The 24568-nt window shown below is 32.4% G+C and overlaps 1 protein-coding gene across 2 annotated transcripts; it reads left to right on the forward strand.

Moving 5' to 3' along the window:
- On the forward strand, nucleotides 1-24360 carry LOC144836824 (uncharacterized). Of its 2 annotated transcripts, XM_078691698.1 has the most exons (8): nucleotides 1-177; nucleotides 2049-2121; nucleotides 4732-4808; nucleotides 7145-7265; nucleotides 7981-8094; nucleotides 19210-19303; nucleotides 20336-20937; nucleotides 23059-24360. In XM_078691698.1, exons 1-8 carry the CDS (start codon nucleotides 131-133, stop codon nucleotides 23125-23127), a joined length of 1197 nt encoding a protein of 398 aa, XP_078547824.1. In that variant the 5' UTR covers nucleotides 1-130; the 3' UTR covers nucleotides 23128-24360. The 2 variants fall into 2 exon arrangements, with proteins under 2 accessions (XP_078547824.1, XP_078547823.1); XM_078691697.1 differs by lacking the exon at nucleotides 23059-24360 and having other exon boundaries at nucleotides 20336-21145.
- Nucleotides 24361-24568: the final 208 nt, after the last annotated feature.

Here is a 24568-nt window from a genome sequence, read left to right on the forward strand (position 1 = left end):
ACTGACTGTTGCTCACATTCTCTCTCTGTTTGCTGTGTTGGTTTTCTTTCTTTTGTGCAATTTCCGCTTTAAAAATAAATAAGAAGTTTGTATCGATGAAGTAAAGACCTTACGGAGACGATTGGGATCGATGCGACGACTGAAAATGGTTTCTTACATTGTGTCCCGCTTAGTTGTGTAAGTATGCCTAGCTAGCCTAGGCTAGGCTATGTTCATGTTGATAACGGGCGCATCATGCATGGCTGGTCCGTGTCGGATTTGTTGTCTGGCCCTGGAAAATGGCACTAGGCCTAGCCCTATTTGAATTCGCTTGTAAATATATTATTTATTTTTTTCAAAAGATAATTGCTTTATTAACCCTTATATTAATTATTTTTAGTGGATATGTTCTATGTTCAACCCTACCTGCCTTGTTTTGTCTGACATGAGAAAATCCTTGTGCAGTTTCAAATTTTGCAAATCGTTCAAATCATGCATACAAACAGTACAGATAATAGTACAGTGGCCAAACCTGAAATAACCCCAAACAGTTTCACCTAGCCTCGGTGCGAACATAGTTAAAACGGCAGCAATAATTTCTGGTTTATCTGCTATATTTACTAATACTGGAATTATCACATCGTTATATTTATTTGCTCACCATTTTCCTAGTCTAGAGGACAATTTTTTACGTTGTATGTGGATATACAGTAATTTCATACCAGAAGTATTGATATATGGCCATTTTGTGTTATGCCTAATCTTTGAAATTGTGCATGGATTTCCTTGCACAATTTTACGGAGTTTATTCAAATTGCAAACAATAACATTAAAAGCTATAACAAAAATGAATTTGATGGTTTATTGGGTGACAAATTGTTATCCAACATTTGATAATAGCTAATTCAAAAGATTCTGTATCACACACATATATTTATAATAATAATAACTGTATTGAACATACGCCTTTAAATCGGCGGCACACGTTCTTCTGGACGGTGCGTTCTTACATACATTACATACATTATGTTAGCCTGAAGGCTAAATAAAAGTATAAAGAGAAAATAAAAGAAAAAACATTTAAATGAAAGGAAACGGATTGTACAAAAAGAAACTAAAGAGCAAAAAGTACAATACTTAACTTTGATGGAGTGTTATTATTTATTATTAGTATTATTATCAATGTTATTAATATGTTATTTTTAAAGAAAATATTATTAGACCTATTATTAAAAATGTCATTTAATTTAAATATCATATTGTTTATTATTATTTTATTATTTATGTTCTTGTTCTAAAAACTGTATGAAATATGTTTTTTTCCTCCATTGCTAATTTTTGTTACCGTGTTTATATCACCTTCTCCCTTTAATAAATTAGACAATAGAGGAGGTGAACTTTATATGGTAAAGTTAAAGTGGGAGGCAAAATAGTTACAGTTACTAATATTACGTAGTACTGTAGGTAGGCGATTAGATTTAACAACACAATACTTCGTTTACTGTCAGTGTCAGCATTCTGTTGAGGAATTTTATATTGAATATCTGAATTAATCTGCTATTGATATTTCCTAATGAAGCGTGAAACTGCTGCCTTACTGCTCTAGCCCACAATCATTTTTGACAAATAAATGTTCATGTTTGAAACCATGATTTGTGGTTGATTAATTTTTGTTTAGTTTAATTTGTTTTTATTGCCTTGTATACTAAATCAACGATGGAAAAAACTATTTGCAGTGAAAGAGATACAGTACATTAGCTCAATACTGTTGTCTCTTTCTACACTATCAAACTAGTTTGACAAAAAAGGTGTGATGTGCCCAAATATGGTAGTGATATGCCCAAATATAGTGATATGACATGTCCATATATGGGCACATCACATTTTTTTGTCAAATAAAGTTTGATAGTGTAGACAGAGCTTTACTAATACAGAAAATGTTGTACTTTAGTATGATAAACCAAATAAATTAAAAAAGGAGCAACAAAACAGTGTGCAGTTTGTTATCTTTATTGTAACACGCGGTATTGACAGCTCTAATAAACATGCGTTATGTGTTTTGTTTTCAGGCTGGTGTTTGGAACTTTGTATCCAGGCTACTCATCTTATAAAGCAATTAAATCAAGAAACGTCAAGGAATACGTAAGTCCTCCCCCGTCCCCCCCACCCATATTGCCAAGTGGAGATGATGAACTTTGTCTTATTTAGATAACCGTTCGTCTACAGTGTTGTGTTTATTATGTTACTCATCATTCTTCACAGCTGTGCATGATAACGGTCATCTCACATAATAAGCCTCAAGCCTCCTTATATTTATAATGTTATCTGTAGGTAAAAGTGAGTTCTGTGTTCATTACCATGATTATCAGCTCAGTGTACTACGCCTTATTAATATTAATAATAATGGTAGTCTGTAGCACCTTAATACAATGTTTCTAAACGCTTTACACACAAAAATGATCCATAAAAAATATCCTAAAGCTATGTTTACACTATCAAAATAGTTTGACAAAGAAAGTGTGATGTGCCCAAATATATAGTGATATTACATCATCGTGTCCATATATGTCACATAAAGTTTGATAGGACTACAATATAAACCATAGGTCTAGTGTACACATAGCTCATGTGCACTTTAAAGAACCTAGTACATCTTTTGAGACGAGTAGGGGGTTACCCTGGTGTACTAACTAGTCCACACACAGCCACTGTCACACACCGGCGACTGGTACCCACATCAACTCCTTTCGGAGCATGGTGTGGAGGGTGGTTGGACACCCACAAGGCTGTCTGTTTAGGAGAACCAACGACGGCCATCCAGTAAAAACCCCCGCCAGCCCGGAGAGGAGATAGGCACCGCTGGGAGATATGGCATATGCCTGAGTGTCGTATCATGATGAGAACTACTGTATCTCGTCTGCTACGCCCCTACGACCACCTAGGTCATGGGACAAACGAAACGAATAATATCGAACATTTATAAAGCACTCTTTACCTGAGTCTCACATCACAATGTTATGTACAATTGTTCTTAAGATGAGTAAATTGACTTTACAGTATCTCTGTTGGATGCATCGGACTACTCTACAGTATACTAGCATTGACTTTTGCATTTTCTTTCTGCATTAATTGTTCTTTCTGACCCTGTTGTTGGCCAAGGATACATTTATATACCCTTAATAACTTATAACACATTACTTCTACCATCAGTATCTGTTCAGCAATAGCATTAAAAATCAAACAAATGCACATTTTTAAATTGGATGTTTCCCACAGGCATTATGCAATCTTACTCACATCCTTTAGAATTTTAAGGGACTTTTAAAAAGGAACATCTCCTTGCAATCTCTTGTTTATTGGTAACGATTCACAGATGTGTCAGGCAATTTTTATCATTGCCAATAATTTCATATTGTTTGATTGATCAAACATACTAACCTAATATTAGATTATAAAATTATTAAATACAGTATATAATAACTAATACATAGATAACTCTAGTAATTTCAAGCAATGGTTCATCCTCCACTTCCCCCTTCCTCTTGCGTATTGCTAAACCCCTGCAAACCTCCAATAAAACATAGAAACCCCCATTGAAACAACATAAATGTGATTCTATCATGTAGTGTGTGTACAACTGACTACTTGGTATGACAATTGAAATGATTCAATCACTTTGGTTTTTTAATGGTGTTTGCTATGTTTTTTTGGAGGTTTGCAGAGTGTAGCAATACCTCTTAGTCTTAGGCATCTACAGGTAATATCTAATTGAATACTACTAAAATTCACAACATTTAAGATAAACTGTGTACAAAAATAAATGTACATGTACTGTAGTTTAGAACGTTGAATAAGAACAATTTTTACTTGTTTGTCTCACTCAGTTGTATGATTGCAACAATAATACCATTTTCAAATGCTTCTTTCAACTTATATTTGGTGCATGACTTGAAATATTTACTGCTACATTAAATCTGTATTATTCACCTTTTGTTCTTACTAAAGCCAAACTGGTACATTTCCTTGTCTGGGTTATATTATCAATTACTTTGCCTTGTTAGCTAAATATTATACGCATGCAAGATCATAGAAATCGTAATTAAATTCTTCCGAGACTGCATGGACTCTGTCAAAGGAAATGGCTGGTCTCGGTGGTCGTCACACTTCTCTCAGAGCCCCTTTTGTCACGGGCCAATTTCTAACGGGTTAATCCGACTGTAAGGCTAACATTTTGTGCGGCTATTTCTGCTCAATGCCGGGAAATGAGTGAACATTACAAAACATTAAAGTTCGTCGTACCAGGCTATTCTTGGCACGTGTGGTTTACAACATTCATGATGTACAATAGTCAAATAATGTTTTAATTTAACATTTTTTTCTATTGATCTGACCTACAGTACTGTAGATTAAACTTGCTCACTGGGTTGTTCTACTGTAGAATGTATACAAGGGAAAATAGTAGCCTAATATATTCTGACTATCTCTCCTAAATTGGAGATCTTGTAAAGTGTATGTCTATAGCTCTGTGATGTGCCCATATACGGACATGGTGATGTCATATCACTACCATATTTGGGCGTATAATTATTATACCATATTATTTAATTAATACTCGATGAACAAGCCTCTTTAATTCACGTTTACCATTAAAATTGTACACAAACATTTCCCAATCGAATATGCCAAATGATCAATATACATGTTTAAATCTTAAAAGCAATAACCATTTCATTTGATTTATCTTTTTATCAGGTAAAATGGATGATGTACTGGATAGTGTTTGCATTATTTTCCTGTGTTGAAACATTTAGTGACATTTTTGCTGCAATGTAAGTACAAATGTACATAAATCACTTGATTTTATGCAAAAGGATTTTTAGTTTTAATGCATTTTTAGTTTTAATGCATTTTTAGTTTTAATGCATTTTTAACAGATATCTGGTTTTATATTAAAAAACAGGAACATTTTCTATAATAATTTTATTTGAAAACTTTCAAAAGTTTATAGATTGTGAAATTTTCTGAAAGACAATTTCATCAGATTTATATCAATACTAATTTAAATCAAATGTTTTGCATTAAAATGCTCTAAATTGAAACGCAATGAACTAGGTCAGGAAGCACACAGGAACAAGTCTATGATGGTTTAACGTCGTCAGTGAGGATAGATCTATACAAGACCTATCCAGAATGCTATACCTTTCTATTGTTATCCTGTCATGGCTTGTCTGATTGTGTTTGGTGTATGTCTTGGCTTGTTTGTTTCTGTCTAATCTTGTCTCTTTGACGATAATAATACATAATTGGGAAAGATGATTTTCCTGTTTATTAAGTTTGGATAAGTTTATTGTGTTTGATTATTAAATGCATAGTCATCCAAAACGTCCCTCTTTAATGGTATCAGAGATGTAAAATATGGGGTTAAAAACACATTCCCACCTAAAAGAAATCACAGAATATTTATTATGTAGTTACGCCTACAGGGATTTTTTTAAACTGGTCACATGAAGATTAAATGCCTTATTTTGTAAATTTTTATTTTATCTGCATCCAACTGCGAGTAACTTGCCGATTACAGGCTGGATAAACTATTTAATAATTTATGCTTATAAACTAAGTCTCATTTGAGGCTTAGGGAGTGGAGTTGTGAGTGAGTTACAACCTTGGCACTAGGTTAGGATTGAACCCTGGATCTTTGGCTTGGAAGGCAAGCACGTTAACCACTACAGCTACTAAAATAGATTATACTGTAAGGTTAGTTTATCAAAATACAATAGCCCTTGATTGAAAGAAAATAAATTGTAGAAAATGCAATTTATCTCTCCCTTTTTAGATTTAGAATCATTTCTTTTTATGATTTTATTTACGATTGTTATATCAATATTTATTTGTACTGTACCATTATTTATTTGTACTGTACCATTATTTATTTGTTCTGTACTTTTGTTTAACAAGTATCATTGGACGATGATAAAAGTTTCTATAATTAGAAATGATTTTGTTATATTTTCTATTTCACCGGTAAATTTGGTAAAAAGGTAATGTCATAGGACAATGATTCAATTATTGTTATTATTAGAAATGATCTCTGATTGATATTTTCATTTAACTGAGGAGGGGGCGAGAAAGAGAGAGAGACCACACATCATTTGGTCCATGACACTGACAACTTTTGTCTTTACAGTATGTTTTGTTTAAATAAAAGGAAAAAATATAAATCTAATAGTTCAACCAGGAATGTATCGTATTATTTGTATAATCCGGGAAAAATTGCTGGCACATTCATTTGTGGATATACTGTAAACACATATTGACAGAACAATCATATTGAATTCATATAGTGTTATGTAGTTTAAATTGTCTCATACAGTACATAATTATATTTTAATTGTATAATGTTAACAATAAAAATTAATATTTGAAAGCAAACATGTCATCATTTATGAATAAACACATAAGAACAATCATATTGAATTCATATAGTTTAAATTGTCTCATAATAATTATATTTTGATTATATAATATAACGTTAACATTAATATTTTTATATACCATAATAGTTATTATACAGTAAGCATGATAGTGGTTAAGGAAGCTGTATGTCATTATTTAAATAATTTAGTCAGAAGCCAAGGATTACATGAAATGATTAGTCACTGACTTTATTTCAAAGCCTCAATTATCCCAACTATTACACAACAGATACACAACACATGAAAGGATTGAACTCTAGGGAAGTTCAATAATTCAGTTTGGGATTTGATACTTTAGGTCAATTGAAAATGTCTCTGAAAATTAATACGATTAATAATTATATTATTCATATAAGGAGACACCTTTACTAGAGAACCAACCATGTCCCCCCTTAATACAGTAAGGGTGTTGTGTCCTCTGAATAGGGTTGTCCGGAAGAAGTACTACTGTATACTACACTACAGTCAAGTGTACGGTTTATTATCTATTGACACAGAAACTGTACGGTAGATACAATATGAACTGTCTCTGTGTCAGTAAAAAGGACGATAACTTATAGTTTTAACAATGCTATTGCTACAATAGTTTTTAAAAAAATAGTAGATAAAAATTTATTTTGTGTAGGAAGATAATATCTGTACAGCTTTTAAAAAATGTCAATATTAACACATTTTGTCTTGTTTTCCCACAGTATTCCTTTTTATTATGAGGCAAAAATTCTATTTATTTTCTGGTTAATTTCGCCTTGGACAAAAGGAGCCACATACCTGTATAGAAAATTTATTCATCCTACACTAAGCAAGAAAGAGAAGGTATAGTATTGAAAACAAATTTTTTTTTTTACTGTAGTACAGAGAATTTACTGTACAACTTTCAACTATGTTATCTATGAAAATGATTATATAAACACTAAAAAAAGAAATGATTTTATGTATGAACAATTAACTAGAATTATTATTAAATATAAAATATTTGGTATTGTTTGTGGTCGGTGTTTACATGCTGTGGTACTTGCACGTAAGAAAGCGTCATATCCTAAGTAGTTGTGTAGGTGTTCTAATAACCTACTACAGGATAATATTATAGTTTAATATTGTTATTAACATTATTCCATCTAGGTCTGCATCTACAGTAAATAGTAGGTTGTTTATATTTCGGATAAACCAAATAAAAATACATATAAAAGGAAAAAATGTAGACTTTAGCACAATAACAAACTATCTTGCCCAAAACAGGAAAATATGAAAACAAGTCGTGGAAAGCGTAATGTCGGAATGACAGAAAACGTTTCAAGAGAGGAGACAGATATTTCATTTTAAATGCAAACTGGATTGAATGGACTTTGTAGACTTGACCACTCCAGTCCTACAGTACTGTACTGCCGGCTAGATGCAGTTATATTAGGCACATGTGGCCAAGGACTACCAATAGTAAATTAATCACTGTCCTATCAGATAGAGGGTAACCTGCAAAACCAAAAAGCAAAACTATCAAAATGAAAATTAACTTTTTAAATTGATATTTCAGGATATCGATGACTATATAGCACATGCTAGCGATAAGGGATATGAAGCATTTCGGAAAGTTAGTCAAAATGGTCTTCAGATTGCCGCTAATGTTGTCATGAAGTCAGCTGTCAAGGTAAAACTAATGATAATTTGTGTTCATGTATCACAGCAATGACTTTTACATGTTTTTTATTATCAAATTTTATTGCATTTTAACGTGGTTTACACACATAAGTACTCAGTATCCTTTTCACCCCTGCAAAATGTAACAAGTTGTAACCAGGTTTGCGTGAATACAAACAGGCAACCATATGCGTGTGTGAAAACGTGTAATAAGTCGGGAGATCAAACCTGGTTAAAACTTGTTACAACAATTTATGCAGTGTGAAAAGGGTGTAATATGATGAAGCTGTGATATTTGGAATTGTATCCATACATAGCTTCATTTTCCACTCAACTGAACTTTTCCTGCATAGATTTTAGTGGTCAAGTTCCACCACTTTTTTTAGACAAATCCCTGAATACTAATAAAACCATAATGTTACATCTATGAGACTGTCAATGTCCCGGGCACCTATGGGCTAGCCTAGTGATAGTATTGCATAGTACAAATGTGAATATTAAATCAAGAATATTATCGTCATAAACCAGTGTATACATACTATAACCGCCTTTAGCATTTCTAGTGCTCAGTTCTCCCGCAGAGAGAATGAAGTACAGTGTGTTACATATCTCCTGCAGGGAATTCATTATATATTCTTCACTCATATCGGGTTGCTAACATTTAATATTAGTTTGATGGAATTAGATGAACACCTGTGGATGAAAGCGACTAGGAAAGTATAAACATTAACAAATAAATAACTGTACTGTATTATAATTATCAGGATGATTAACCCCCACTATATCATATCATCAGCTCAATTTAGTGCTGGTTATAGCTGTAATACAGTATCTACTAAAAAAACACTCCAAGATACTGTATCTCAGTAGCTGAGTCTTTGTGCTGGTAAAGCTATGGAGTCAATACTGCAAGTAAATTTTAGTACTGATTGAGAAGCTTAGTATAGTAGTTTCATGGACTATAGCAGTGAAATCTACAGGTGTACATCATAGTCAGATGGGGTCACCTTCCATAATACCAAGGAATGAAGTAACTACACTAGCCTTGTATTTTTTTAGAAGCATGGGCCTATAATAGCATAGCTATGAATAAACTTGCTAGTTCAATTATGATATTAATATCACTGTGATGCTCATTTCCCACGGCAGCAGACTGAGGCCCTGACTAAGCAGACTCATGGGATGTAATAAATGTGATTAATCCCTCCGCAGCGTCGTTAACTCAAGACATTAGGCATCATCTAGGCCAGGCAAAGATACATCATTTGTGTCTACAGCAATAAGGGGACAGGGACGCTGCCAATATGCTTGTCAGAAATAAGCATTTTATACATCATCCTTCTATAGGCCAGATTAATTTTTTTTTTTTTAATTTGTTAAAGCTTTGATACTGCAGGCATATTAAGCACTGCCTAAACTAGTTTGTCAAAAAAAGTGTGATGTGCCCAAATATGGTAGTGATATGCCCAAATATGGCAGTGATATGACATTATCATGTCCATATATGGGCACATCACATTTTTTTGTCACATAAAGTTTGATAGTATAGACAAGGCTTTATATTAGGAAGTAATGTTTTAATTGAATTAAAGAGACTGTTTGTCATACAGTACAGTAGGAGTTTACAAAATCTGAATTATAAAAAAGTTGATAGAACATTGAATGCTTGTGTAGTCGGAAGTTGCGATCTGACAGTCACAACTCTTGGCATACTGAACCCTCGTGAGACTTTGCCTGGAGTCTCTTGGATTTCTGGTTCATCTCAAGGGCTCTCAGAATATAATATGTTCTCCCTGAATTTTAATTTCCTTAGAATTTCTCTCTGTTTCAATTGTTCTATCAGAATAATCTTAAATAGGATGGCATTAAGTCCGAGATGGCCATGGGCCACCCAATGAACTACCTAAATACTCCTCCTTTTTGAGAAGGTATGGTGAAAACATAACATAGCCATTAAAACCAGAAATTTTAAATCTAAAGAATTAAATTAATAACACTATTACACAGTATATGATTCTTCAGCCGCTATACTAAAGGATTGAGTAATAATATTAGTGTATGTGTATTACAGTACACATTTTATTCTTTTAAAAAAAAAACTGCCCATGGGTTTAAATTTATTTGGCAGATCTATCATGGGAGACTTGTCTTTCAACTTTCTGATAGTTTGAACACAGCTGTGAAAATGCCTACATTGAATTGAGTAATAAAATTGAATCCGTCGACATTGATGCAAATAAGATAATGTTTAGCCAACACATGTTGTTATTTTGATGGGCTTTTGATGCGACTTGATTTTCCAATTGATTGAGAGATCTCCTAGATTTTGTTGTTGATAGATTTAGGAGAAATGTATTATATTCCATGCTATTTAATGGATTTCTAGTTACGGTGAATTATTTGGCTATACTGTACGGCTGCTAATTATTATATTTTGATATATCCTACCCTTTTCTTGTGCTAAAGTTCATACCATCCTAATTACTGTAGCCTGCTTACAGGCTTGACCTAATGAATTAGTTTGCAGCAAGTTAGTGGTCCTAAGCCTTGAGTATGAGTACTTAAGTTTTTAAATAAATATTTGTTTTCACTGTAGGAGTATAAAAAGATGTCCAAGTTTAGTCTAAAGTTACATGTTCACATTGGAAACTTTTGTAGTATATGTTCACATAGCCCTTTGTACATGTTCACATTAGAACCCTTTGTAGTATATGTTCACATAGCCCTTTGTACATGTTCACTTTAGAACCCTTTGTAGTATATGTTCACATAGCCCTTTGTACATGTTCACATTAGAACCCTTTGTAGTATATGTTCACATAGCCCTTTGTACATGTTCACATTAAAACCCTTTGTACTATACTGTATGTTCACATTTTGTAAGTTTTTCTTGACACTGTCATAAATCGCTGTAGCATAACCTTTTACTAAATGTTGTTTATTACCCCATAAGTAATCTAATTTTAACTAATGGGCCATAAAAAGGAAACATTTGTGTTTTGAGTTGTCTGTAGTCTCTAAATTCAATTACAAACACATCTGTGACAGAAAAAGATTCAAATTATGTTGAAATTTGTGAGTTGAGATTACAGTTTCAGGTCATTATACAGATTGTTTCATTAGGAATTAAAAATTGACTAGATTTTGAAATCATCAACTTCCTGATGGAAAAGAAAGTAAATCTGTTCATTTTAAACAAAGAAATAAGTTGTAACTAATGTATCGTGATTAATTATTCAATCATTCAATTAGTTAGTTCATTAGTTAGAAGGCAAGGATCTATCAACAGAACCTATCTTTATTTAGATCCTCTCATGAGCACTTCTGATGACGAGGATGTCGTGAGGCCATAATGTTGTTCAGCCAAATTCTATTAAGCTCTGTCTACACTATCAAACTAGTTTGACAAAAAAAAGTGCGATGTGCCCAAATATGGTAGTGATATGACATCATCATGTCCATATATGGGCACATCACATTTTTTGGTCACATAACGTTTGTTACTGTAGTGTAGACATAGCTTTAGGCTGTGTAATTGTAACCTAGTATACTATAAAAGCTCAATGTTAAAACCAGTTAATACTATAGTATTTATCAACTGACTTTGTTTCTTTCTTTGTTCTTCTTTCGAAAGAGTTTGACGTCCTTTGTATTTTTATCTGTTTGTCAAAATAGCTGCTTATAAAGGTTGGTTCTCACTAGGACACAACTCAAGGACGTAAGTGCAAGGAGAGTAATTTGATCAGTCACGGCAAGATGGATCTGTGCTAATACTTCCTCGCGTTGCATCCTAGTAGGAACCAAACTTTAGTTATCTTAGAGTTAGGATGTTCTCATCAACACAAACTTTTCATTGTTACTAACAGTACACAATTATCATTACTTTTAAATTTAAATGTTGAGTGGTGAGCTCAGCACATGCCTATAGATATATAGTAATATTACATAGCCTATGTAAATACGTGAACGTGATTGGTTGAAACTGCATCACATGACTACCGCTGCGAGGATCGTAAATCGTATATATCCTCGAGAACGATGATATTGACCGATTAATTTTCGCGTAATTTTTGTGTCCCCTGTCATTAAACATATAAATTCTCGAGTTCGATGATATTGACTGTGTAATTTTCGTGTGGCAACACTCGCGTTTGCCGATAAATAAACAAAAGTCATCTACTGGATCTTGAACCTGGGTGGAATTGTCACTCCATCGCAAGACAACGCTTCTACCGCTGCGCCACGGAGCTTTAGATTAATCATCTAAACTATTTAAACTATGCATACATAGCGCCCTCATTTGTTATTAGTCCTCCCTAAATGTGATGAAACACCGTTTGTGATTGGTCAATACTCACGGTAGTCACTTAGTAACTAGTACGCACTGAACATCCGGTGATTCGGCTCCTCGAAGAGAAGAAGACAAATTGTTTATTCGGCCTACCTGATTATAATATTATTATTAATAGGCTTATTGATGGAAATTCTTCTGTTAATTTAAACGACCTAGGCCTAAGTGAATATTTTATTGCCAAGGAATCATTAATTAGTAATTATCTGTATATTATTCTTCGCAAGGTAAGGTGTCTAGGCAGGCTTGTTCACATACAATACAAATACTATAGGAGGCCTAGGCCTAGCCTAGCTTCACCCAACCCAGCAGACTTGTTCTTGGCTATATAATATAACAGATATCGCCTTTTATATCGGTTAAATATAAGATTTGACATCCCCTCGGGAATGATATTATGTTCTCGGGGAATATATATTTCCTCGAACATAATATCATTCCCTCGGGGATGTCAAATCTTATATTTAACCTCTAAGCAGTCAATATCTGTATAATAGTATGGTGAATACACTGTACATACAGTATTGGTCATTACATGACTGTATGGTGAGCACATTCCTTTATATGGTGAGCACATGACTGTATATGGTGAGCACATGACTGTATATGGTGAGCACATGACTGTATATGGTGAGCACATTCCTTTATATGGTGAGCACATGACTGTATATGGTGAGCACATGACTGTATGTGGTGAACACATGAGTATGTGACTGCCTTCCAGTTTGAGTATAAACTACCCTTAAATATGATGTAACTGAATGTGAAAATATGTACACTGGTGTCTTTGATAAATAAGACGGAAAAGGCAAGCGGATAATTTTGGAAAGTGAAAATGAGTTTGTATCCTAAAATATGATTATATCTCGCATAAAGCTAAAGAAACGAATATAGAAAATCAGTACAATATGTAGAATTTCAGTGATGATTAACAAGGTAAATTGGTTAAAAGAGATTGGTTTACAGCAGTGCTATTGTTTTAAAATGAGGTTGCCCTGCTGTGGTGTAATATGATGATGAAACACTTGCAATTAATTACAAATTAGTTCACGATCATCGTGCTGTACATGATTGGCTTAAAGTCATCTTCTCTAGGCCTAACTTTATTTTGCATTTTTTATAATTTTAAAGTATGTTTAGTGCTTTTTTTTGGCACAGTTAGTAGAAATGTCATAAGGTTAGTCTCATAACACATTATCTATGATAGAACTATGTATAATATTAAATTAGTAATGTTCGCTGCACATACAGATAAATTCATTTTTTGATTCAAATCTAGTTGTAGCCAAGTTGGCCGAGAACTTTATTTTAAAAAAAACATTTTTCACTAAAGCTCTGTTTACACTCTAAAACTAGTTTGACAAAAGAATTGTGATGTGCCCAAATATGGTAGTGATATACCCTGTGAATTTCCTTTGAAGAATTAATAAAGTTTATCTGTATATGTACCCAAATATGGTAGTGATATGGCATCATTGTGTCCATATATGGGCACATAAAGTTTGATAGTGTAGACAACTTTACTCACAGATTATGTGAATTCTACAAAAACTTTCTTATGATGATATCTGTCATTTCAAATCATGTAATGTTTGTCCCTACAGTCTGAGAAACATTGATCGTATGTTTATATTTGGTTGTAATCACTTGTATTAATTGAAAATGAGGAATGACACAGGTGCTGTTTTGGTTTTTGACCCTTTATGCTGACCGTTGTCAGGTGGACTTCCTTAAACCACATTTATCAGCTGATATATTGCTCAAAGTCTAGTGAAACCATCCTTTTCCTTTTCATACGTACAGTATCTAACGGCAACAAGTACACCTATTCAGGATGAATAAACTATATTTATTGAGCTTATAAACTCATTTGAAGCTGAGGAAGTGGAATAGAAAAAATAGAAAGTTATAACCCTGATAAGATCGAACCATATGTACCTCAGAATTGGAAGGCAAAGTTTGTTAACCACCAAGTTCCACTACTATAATACAGCTTGTATTTGAAGTATTGCGACCATTTTCTTACAATACACCGACTTTACAAAACCCTTATACTGTACCATTTATTGTTTGTGTAGAATTACTGTTGAAGTGTTAATTTTGTTTACGTCACAATAGTACTGATCTCCTTTTGTGTGTTGCTTACAGCCTTAAATTAATATATATTCAGCCAGAACAAACATAATGCCTTTGTAGAAGAAAAAGAAACCATGAAGCATTTACTGACAAATTTGTGCCAGGGAATTGTTTGGGAAAGGGAATTGAAAAATGCCAGATCTGAAATAGTTTGCCAAGAAGAAATTTCATGATGGAATGGAAAATCATGACAATGTTTACATAATAAAATAGTACTGTACTAGTATAGAAACATTAGGGAGGTATTGATAATAATGGTTTAATAATGTTTTTGTTGATCCAGGTAGGAAAATGTGTACTGTATCTAGGTGTCTGATTGGCCAGTGTTAGTCATGTGAATGTTGCGAGTTCATTGCCCGTTATCATCATCTTTAAATTGGCTTTTATTTACAGAACAAGTAATGGTGAAACACAGTAAAGTTCATCAACACTAAAGACATAAAGTAGATGTGAAAGAATTTGGTTTATTTCATTTACAACACTAATTGGTTACCAGATCTTATCAGCGTTCATACCGCAATCGCCTGAACTTCTTAGATGTATTCAAAATACTTAAAGACTGCGTAGTTATAATGAAGAAATAATCTGTACATTTAGTGAATAAAAACACATTTTTGGACCAGTACTATTACACAAATGCCTAATATTTGAACATTATAGAGCTATGAAGTTTCATATTTATAATTGTACAACTATTTATATTTTTGTAATATCTTCTCAAAACAGTATTAGAAATGTGTGTGTGGTGTTATTTATGAGAATTCATACAGTATTATGTAATGCCAAAGTACTATGATATGCTGACGCAAAATTAAAATAAATATTTATTATTGAAATCAAGATTTGTTTTTATATTGTATGAATGAGTTTGTAGAGAGCATAATTAGTAAAAAAAATTGTAAATTTACCTTTTTTAAAGAAATTTAATAAACTATTATAGACATAAATAGAAGAACTTGAACTCCTTATCAGCAATAAAGATGAACCAAACTTTAATCTATGTGAATCTATAAATTCACATTGAAATAAATTTTGCAATATATTACAATACATTGATTACTACTGGAAAATCAAAATAGAAAATTTGAAAATATCTCAAATATTAATGTCAGCTTGATTAGGTTGAGACCACATACTATGAAAAAGCATTCCAAAACAGTGGCTACTAGATAATAAAAATGAATTCATGCTGATTTGACAAAAAATGTTTGCAATACCTGTGGAAGGAAATTGATTGAAACAGGGTCAAACGATTAGTTTACATTGTTGACGGTAGTTTGGTGTCGAGTGGTTGATCAAAGGGATGTTGGTGTGTAACGGTATTTGTTGATTAACGAAATAAAATGTTTGCTTGTTAATTTAGATGATAAACATTTGAAATTCAAAGAATTGAATTAGTAGATGCCGTTTAGTATTTTATTGTTTCTCCTTCTGAACCCTTAAAGCTCTGTCTAAACTATCAAACTATGTGACAAAAAAAATGTGCCCGTATATGGACATGATGATATCATATCACTACCATATTTGGGCACATCACACTTTGTTTGTCAAACTAGTTTGATAATGTAGACAGAGCTTAAGATAGTCTGACGGGCTGATAATTCAGGTAGAGCAATCATAAAATGTTGTGGCATTGTTCATGAAATTTTGAGTCACATGGTGAAGGCAGCACATTAACCAGGGTTAGGTGTCTTAATTCAGACAGCATGGAACTGATAGGAACAATATGATTTGAACTAGTCATCTAGTGGCCTCAAACAATAGACTCTATTGTCTGCACCGTAGCATATTCACCTGGGTGTGGTCTGGAGTACCCCTGCGGCTCTATCTTTATTTCATTGTTACTAATTTAAACTGACCTGAAATTAATTTTAACTTGGCTGGGTTAAATGCGAAAATGAACTTGCATACTATGCTACCACCAGAGCGTCATTAACTGAGGAATTGTCCTATAATTGTTGCGTCTCTAGATAGTTACATTTGGCCTGACCTGGAGAAGGAATATTACCTGGTTGGTTCAGCTAATAATTTGCAGACAAAAATTAAACACAAATAATTGCACTGGTTAAATCTATCCTGAGTCTGATAATTATGAATCCAATACTTTATAAAAAAAAAAAATATCATAATTTTGTTATTTAACCATTGATACGATGCAAACAAAAGTGAATTTAGGAACTATCATCATTGCATTAAAGTCATTTGAAAGTCTTGCCCTGCTTTGAACATGAAAAACTTAACAATTTTCATTTTACAGAGCGTAATTAGACTGATTAATTTTGCGATAGATTGTCCTAATCCTTGCTTTTTATTAACATGAAATGAGATGTAATTATTTGATATTACACTATTTTTACCTAAATCAAATTGAACCATTTTCATATAATTGTTATGTTCTACTTAATTTTCATAATCAAAATAATGTACCAACTTTAAAAAGTACATGTTTTCAATTAAAGATATTAAAGTTTATTGGCATACAGCGAAAATGTTGCATTATATCATATCAATCGAAAAGGTTTTCCTGAACTTTGCAAGAAAAAAAGTCATACTTGCATTTTGCTTGTGAATGGTGAATATGTAGTGTTGACAGGGGAATCCCTGTCCAGGTTTAAGTTTCCTTTTAGGCAATAACATTCAGTTAAAAGTTGGTAATTGAGTTAAGAAGAACAGGTATATGCACACCTGTTTTGTACCATCTTCTAACGGTTAACTGTAACCGACAGCTTTTGATCTGCAGGCGAGAGTGCTCTGTAACTTATACTGTATAAGGCTAGATAGGAAACCATTAACTAATAAACCTTATGATATATTGCTACATCTTTGTAAACGTAATGATATATAGATTACCATTCTATGAATTGCATAGTTTAACGTCGCTGGATATTAATAATTCATTAACCTACCAATACATGTTTGGTAATAATGTAGTAACATTTATTTCAAAATTAATTAACAATACAATTATAAAACAATATTTAATAGTCCTCATCTTCACCATTTATGAATTCATTCATTTCCGGTACATCAGAGTTTCTGTGTGCTTGCAAATTTATATAAATTTGATCTCAGGTGCACATGCATGCAATTGAGGGACCAGTGCTGTTCCATTCCACTGTACCATGCCGAGAGTGTTAAAGAGTCGCTATCCAATCGAGTTTGAACAATACCATGAAAGCCCCAGTGGTCTAATCGTTAGGACAGTCCGGGTTTGAATCAGTTGGGGAAACTTGTTCTCATTCTCAAAGATTTCCTCATTTTTATCGTTTCAAATTAATTTAAGAATAATTTCAGATATCTTTTACATAACATATTAATTCAAAACAAACAAAAATAGTATAGATAATAATAAATATTAAAATTATTAATGTCTTATCATTGATGTCAATGAATATTAGGTCGGTATTTCTTGATCTATTCCCAGTGGGAGGGGACTGAATAAGTCATAGACATTCAAATCATTTATTTTACATCATTACTGTATCTCCGTATTTGGCAAACATTTAAATTCACTGGATTGCTCTCTTACATTTTGAGTGTAGACGAAATGCTGATCTGTATGTCAGTACTGTAGTCTGTATGAAGCAGACCATGTTACTAGTCTTCATTACGGTATTTTAGCCAGAATTGCTGTATCTGACATTCTTAATTTCCCTTTAAATTTGGATGTGTTTATGCAATTGGTAACTACTGCCTTTTGTAGGTTTAAGTTTAACTGCTGAAAGAATAGTGTTAAATCAGTTTATTTTATACTGCATAATACAACTCCAATAATAAAATCAATAGAGGTATTACAGTATATAATATACAGCTCCAATAATAGAATCAATAGAGGTAAACTACAGTACATAATATACAACTCTAATAATATAATCAATAGAGGTACTACTACAGTTGTTACCCAAGAGGATGATGGGAAGGGACAATGTAGGTTTGGGATTTTCTGCGTACATCATATCCTCACCCATCCATAAAATGACTATCTATGTACAGTATACATCTTTGCAATCCCAAAGTTTAAAATGATATTGAATCACAATGGTTTTCATCAGTTTTGATTGGCTGCCGTATCTCTTATGATATTTGTATCAAGGTCTACCATCATTAAGATTGCATTTTCTGAATACATTTCGCCTTCCTTGTGGAATGCTGTGAATTTGAGTAGTGAGCGCCCATTTGTTGTACATTATCATAAAGTGTTAGACACTTCTCTATTATCACTGTGACATTGTATAATGTACATTATTCTAAAAGCATCCTATAATGTAATATATAATCATATGAAACGTTGCAGTATATTGAAGGTATTAAAAGCAATATTTCATTCACAACATAGACGAATAATTTCCCAATTCTAATAATAATTATTTAGGCTATATTATCTGAAAGTTTTTTTTTCTCACTTATTTCACTGGAGGAGGAACATCGTATTGGTCTCGGAGGATACAGTTGCAATTAATACACATAATTTCCATTTTTGAATAAATTCAACCCTCTCCCCCATAATATATACTGTAGGTGATAAAAATGTTGATGTACCAAAATAAATATCTTTATTTCAAGACATTTTTCTTTGCATTACAGTATAAACTAAAATATGAATAAAATGTTGTTAACTACTTCGTTTTTCTTTGACAGGGTCAAGCAACCATAATTGATCAAATCCGCCGATATCAAGATGAAAATAAAAAGGAAGTGATCATTGACAGGACGATACAGGAAGAACCAGAAGGTAAATAGACAAAACAAAGCGTCTATAAGGTTCATATGAAAAGGCGTATAGCGTGTGTATATTCAATGTATTAAAATAACATGAAGTATCAAAAATAGAGACTTAAAAGATTACGGTTTAAAAAAAATAAATTCACCAAACTAGAAAAACCAAAATTAACAAACATTTCAGAAGCACTATAGAATTTATTTGTTATTGTAACAAACTTTTAAAGAATGAAATGTTCGCTTAGAGTAAATGAACCAAAATTCGGACAAATTAATTCAATTTTTGCCAACTGTTGCACCCAGGCCCCTGGGACTGTACTCATTCATACAGTAATTTTAAAAAAAATTAAACTATAGAATCGAATGTACAGTCAAACCTGTGATTTTTTTTCTATAATACATGATGATAAGCAACTAACAAGGTTAACCATAATCTTGAGAGTTGATTTGATGTATTTTTCTAAATTCTGTGGCACTTTTCTTATTAAGTGATAGAATGAAAGTTGAATGTAAAGGTTAAGACACATAGAAAGGTTAATTTAGTAATTATTCATATTATAAGTTATTGATATTGACAGTTAAAATGTGAAAGTATTGATTCATTCATGATGTCACTTGCGAGTTCTTGAAAGTTTACTCAAAGCTATTGATACCGCCATGATGGGTTACAATGACATTTTTAAGGGTCTTTCACACCTGTTCTGGTCCGGCACAGGAAAATCAAATCAATGTTTCGTTTTCACGACGTTCCACGCGGCTATGCACCAATCGTTATGTGCGTAGCCACATGAAAACAAAACATTGATGTTCGGTTTGATTTGCTGGACTGGAAGCTGTATCGGAGCAGGTGTGAAACCCTTTACATATGTACAGTAACAAGGTGGAAATAGAGGTCCTTTCTTCCTTTGAATTGTATTTAAAATCCAAAACTCATTTGTCTTTATTTCCATTAAATTTTGGTTCATGCCGCAGAAGTCCTTAACTTGCGGACAAACAAATTTTTATTAATGATATTCTTGATTTATTTTGTTATCTTCGTTTTCAGAGGAAATTGATGAAGGTGTGGTGATCAAGGAAAATGCAGAACCATTGGATAATAGAATAGTTGAAGAACAATTGCAAAAAAGTGCGCAAGATGAAGAAGATTACCAGGAAGTGGATACCGATTCAGACATGGACTATGAGCCTGATTTTGCACCCGAGCCACCTCAACCGAGCCCTCGCTATTCAACACGTTACGGTAGTAACAAGGCCTTGAACACTAGCAGAGAAAACATAACAGGCCTACCCCCTCCACATAGAACAGTGCAATCCCCGTACGATACTAGACATTCAAACCAACCTAACATGCATTTTGTGTCTCAAAGAACAAACAATGCTTATTATCCTCCACCTACGTACAACAACATTGATTTTAACCAATTCGGCAGTGAGGAAGATATTGATAACGAAAGTGTGGACGAAGTTCGATATAGATCGTCACGTAATCGAGCAAGACCTAGAAGCAGTAGCATGTATTCATCGATGGATAACATCTCCAGACGACAAATTGGACAGTCCCCGCAATTGAAACAACGTAGCTATCATGCGTCGACGGAGACGCTGTCAAAACGTTCAGGAGGATCGACATCTTCTAGAAACTCAGAGGTAGGGCGACACAAAAAGTTGAAACGATTCTTTCGCAGGTTTAAATCTCCAAAAATGAAGCGATCTAAAAGTCTAGAGGGAGATGTAAATGTGGAAGTTAGATGAAATTTAGTGGGGAAATGTCTATCTGTATTTTAACAGTTTTACTATAGAAAAAGTGTTTCTTAAATTTTAACACATTTAATACTTTTAGATAATTATTTTCTACTATCCCTTTTCTCTTAATATATATTAGAAATAGAAAATTTTTATATTGTAATATTTTGATATTTTATTGAATTTTACGACAGAGGCTAATAATTTAATTAGAGGCTATGTAATAGCAAAATTTTATTAATATTTTATTAATCCTAACAATAAACTCATAACTATTTCTTACCAATATTTTACCTCAGTATTTAAACCAGGTCATTCTTAAAAACCGGTGTTATTTTAAACAAATATTAAATAAAGAATATATTTTTATATTGTCTTTTTAATTGCTAAACAGTTGTTATAGGCTCCTTGTAAAAAGAGGTTGAGTATTTATTTTACAATTTGGTGAAAACATTCTTTTTAAAATTTTATCACCTACTTATTTTTTTAAACCAATTTCTTACATATTTTTCTTAGCAATATTTTTATGTGTTGAATTTACGTACTTTAAATACCTTTAGTGATGTTTCATCATCTTTGCAATATGGATATAATAATAATCTATATATTAATACTGGTAAATTTTCATTTGTGATGGCATGGTCTATTTTTTACTGATAGATAGCAAATTGATTAAAAATTGAAGACCAACTATTCAATTATCGCATTAACCAATCCATGCCTTGTTAGTTTAAACTTACAACCAATGAATAGAGTCCAAATTGATAAAGAACCAATCAATGATTTGTTAGATTTGTTAGAATTTAGTTAAAGCTAGGCAAGGAATGTTTATAGTTCGGAGCAATATGTTCTACTGTATGCAGGGACGAGTAAAATTACAATTTCTATGGTAGCTGTTTTTTTTAAATCATTGAGAGACTAAAATGTTCTCTCACTAATATGTGGTGCTATTTTATAATTTATATTTTTTTATCAAACCTTGATATTTTAAATTTATAAATTTGGTTTTAATATTTTACAGTACTTTATTCAAGTATCTATTAAGTAGATTTTTCGCCTGGTGCCTAGTTTTAACCATTCAACTGTTATTGTTTCAGGTTTAGAGTAGTATAGGAAATAATAAGAATAAAAAATATAGAATTGATGACGGATTAGAGGGAAAAAAGTGTAATCATATAGAAACAATAGCTTATAAGAGTCTTAGGTGATTGATTGTTTTGTTTGTTTCTGCTAATGGCACGCACTATGCAATATGACAATGGTTTTGAACATTTCATTTTACAACTAAAACGCTTGCTTATTTTAATTTAAACTATATTCTCAAATCTTTATTTTTTTTGCATAATACTTTCTTTTAAAACATTATCTTTATCATAAGCAACATCAACTCTGCTTTTGTAATAAGCTCTTGCTATTCTGTCATCCGCTTAACATGCGCTTAGAACACACACTTATTTCAAAAGTTTTTCTTTACTCAAATTCTTGTTTAAGCATCATTTTGTTTGATAATTTGAAAATGCTTACCTCACAGTAGAAACTTTAATCTAATTTATTCATTTAGATATAATGTCTTGTATAATAATACAGTAATAATGTTCAATTTATATAGCGCAAAATGCAGGGCGCTTCTAAGCGCTGAACAATCAACCGAAAATGTAAGAAGCAGAAAAAATAAATTGTAAATGTTTTATTATGAAAGAGCACAAATATTTAACTATAGTTCTAAACAAGCGGTAACTATGATATATCTACTTTATTGATGGGAAATTTAAATAAATAAAAACCAGAAAATAAATACATTGTTATCTAAATAGTTTAATTAATTTAGGATTAGAAAGATTATTTTATTCATTACGTTATTGCAATTTTATATTTTAATTTCTGCTTAGTAGTATAGAATCAGTCATTTTAAACTTATTATATAAATTTAGAAATATTTGGTTGATGTTGCTTTTGAATATTGCACCTTATGTTGACCTACTAACGTATCCTTCTCCTCACGCACATCTCTAACTTTATTCACAGAGTCGTGGAACCTTCAGAAGGACGGGAAGCTTAAAATACAACACGAGAAGTTCAACCCTCCCACGGTAGCATGGATTTAACAAGATTTAACGACGACAATATCTCCTCCTCATCATACACCTTTTCTACTGTTTTTCTACTATTTATCAATGATGAATACTGACCGTTGTCTGTAGAGGAGTGTCCACACCAAATTACATTTTGTTTTGGTTTGCTAATCTTGTTGTTTTACTTGAATTCGCAATAAAAGTAAAATATTCAAGTATAACAAGAAAGAAACTTATGGGAATAATTTATTTAAATTATTTACAATATGTAAATGAGGTTGCTTTAATGAATGGTCTTGGGTTCACTTTGGAACATTAATAATAATAATATTTATTCAGTCACCAATGAAAAATAACCAGAAGTGAGAATAGGCTAAAGCTGAAACAGATTCTGCACTCACTCTGTATATATTTATTATATTATTTGTTGGGAGGTTTTATTAATTTGAATTATCAAAACACCACATGTGCTAACACATAAAATAAATAAATGATTTAGTAAACCTAGTTAGCACTACTGCATCGGGGTAAAACTCTGTCTACACTATTAAACTTTATGTGAAACATGTGATGTGCCCATATATGGACATGATGATGTCATATTACTACCATATTTGAGCATATCACTATATTTGGGCATATCACACTTTTTTTTGTCAAACTAGTTTGATAGTGTAGACAGAGCTTAATGATTCTATCAGTTATAATTTTTTACAGAAACCACATCAATTGTGGCCCTTCATCCCAATTGAGATGATGAGAAGTAACTATGACATGAGATGAATGTAAAGCTTGCTGTCATAACATTGTACTTAATACCTTAACATAGTTCAAGTGAACAAAAGTTATTGAGCCACTTAACATCACTTCCACTGCAGTAGCCCTTCCACATTGCCTAAACCAAATGCTGATGCCGATGCCCTAGTCTGTGTAAACTGTATGCTCGGTCTACACTATCAAACTACTTTGGAAAAAAAAGTGATGTGCCCAAATATGGTAGTGATATGACATCCTCATGTCCATATGGGCACATCACATCACATAAAGTTTGATAGTGTAGACACAGCTTACTGTAGCAGGCATATAATAATGACTCACTAGCCTAGTAACTTATCTGAGCACTACCAACATTATTATTTTAATGATAATTTGGCGTTACAACTCTGTTGATCTCCGTAACTTTAACGATCAACAATAAAAAATGTCCGGAAATCATGATATTCTATCATCGCCAACGCCAAATTAAATTATTTTCATTTTTAACAAAGCAGAAAAAAAACCTAGTATACATCTTAAACTCTAGATAAAATGTTTTTTTTTCTATTGCATTTTTTTTAAATATATAAAAAAGTAATGCTTATGTTTTGTTTGCATTTGTGTCTTCCACTGTTGATTTTGTGTTGATTTTGTGTTGAAACTATTCCAATATGTATTCCATCTTTTTGTATACCATTACATTGTTA

This window comes from Antedon bifida, chromosome 3, assembly GCF_963402885.1.
Source record: "Antedon bifida chromosome 3, ecAntBifi1.1, whole genome shotgun sequence".
Taxonomy (NCBI): domain Eukaryota; kingdom Metazoa; phylum Echinodermata; class Crinoidea; order Comatulida; family Antedonidae; genus Antedon; species Antedon bifida.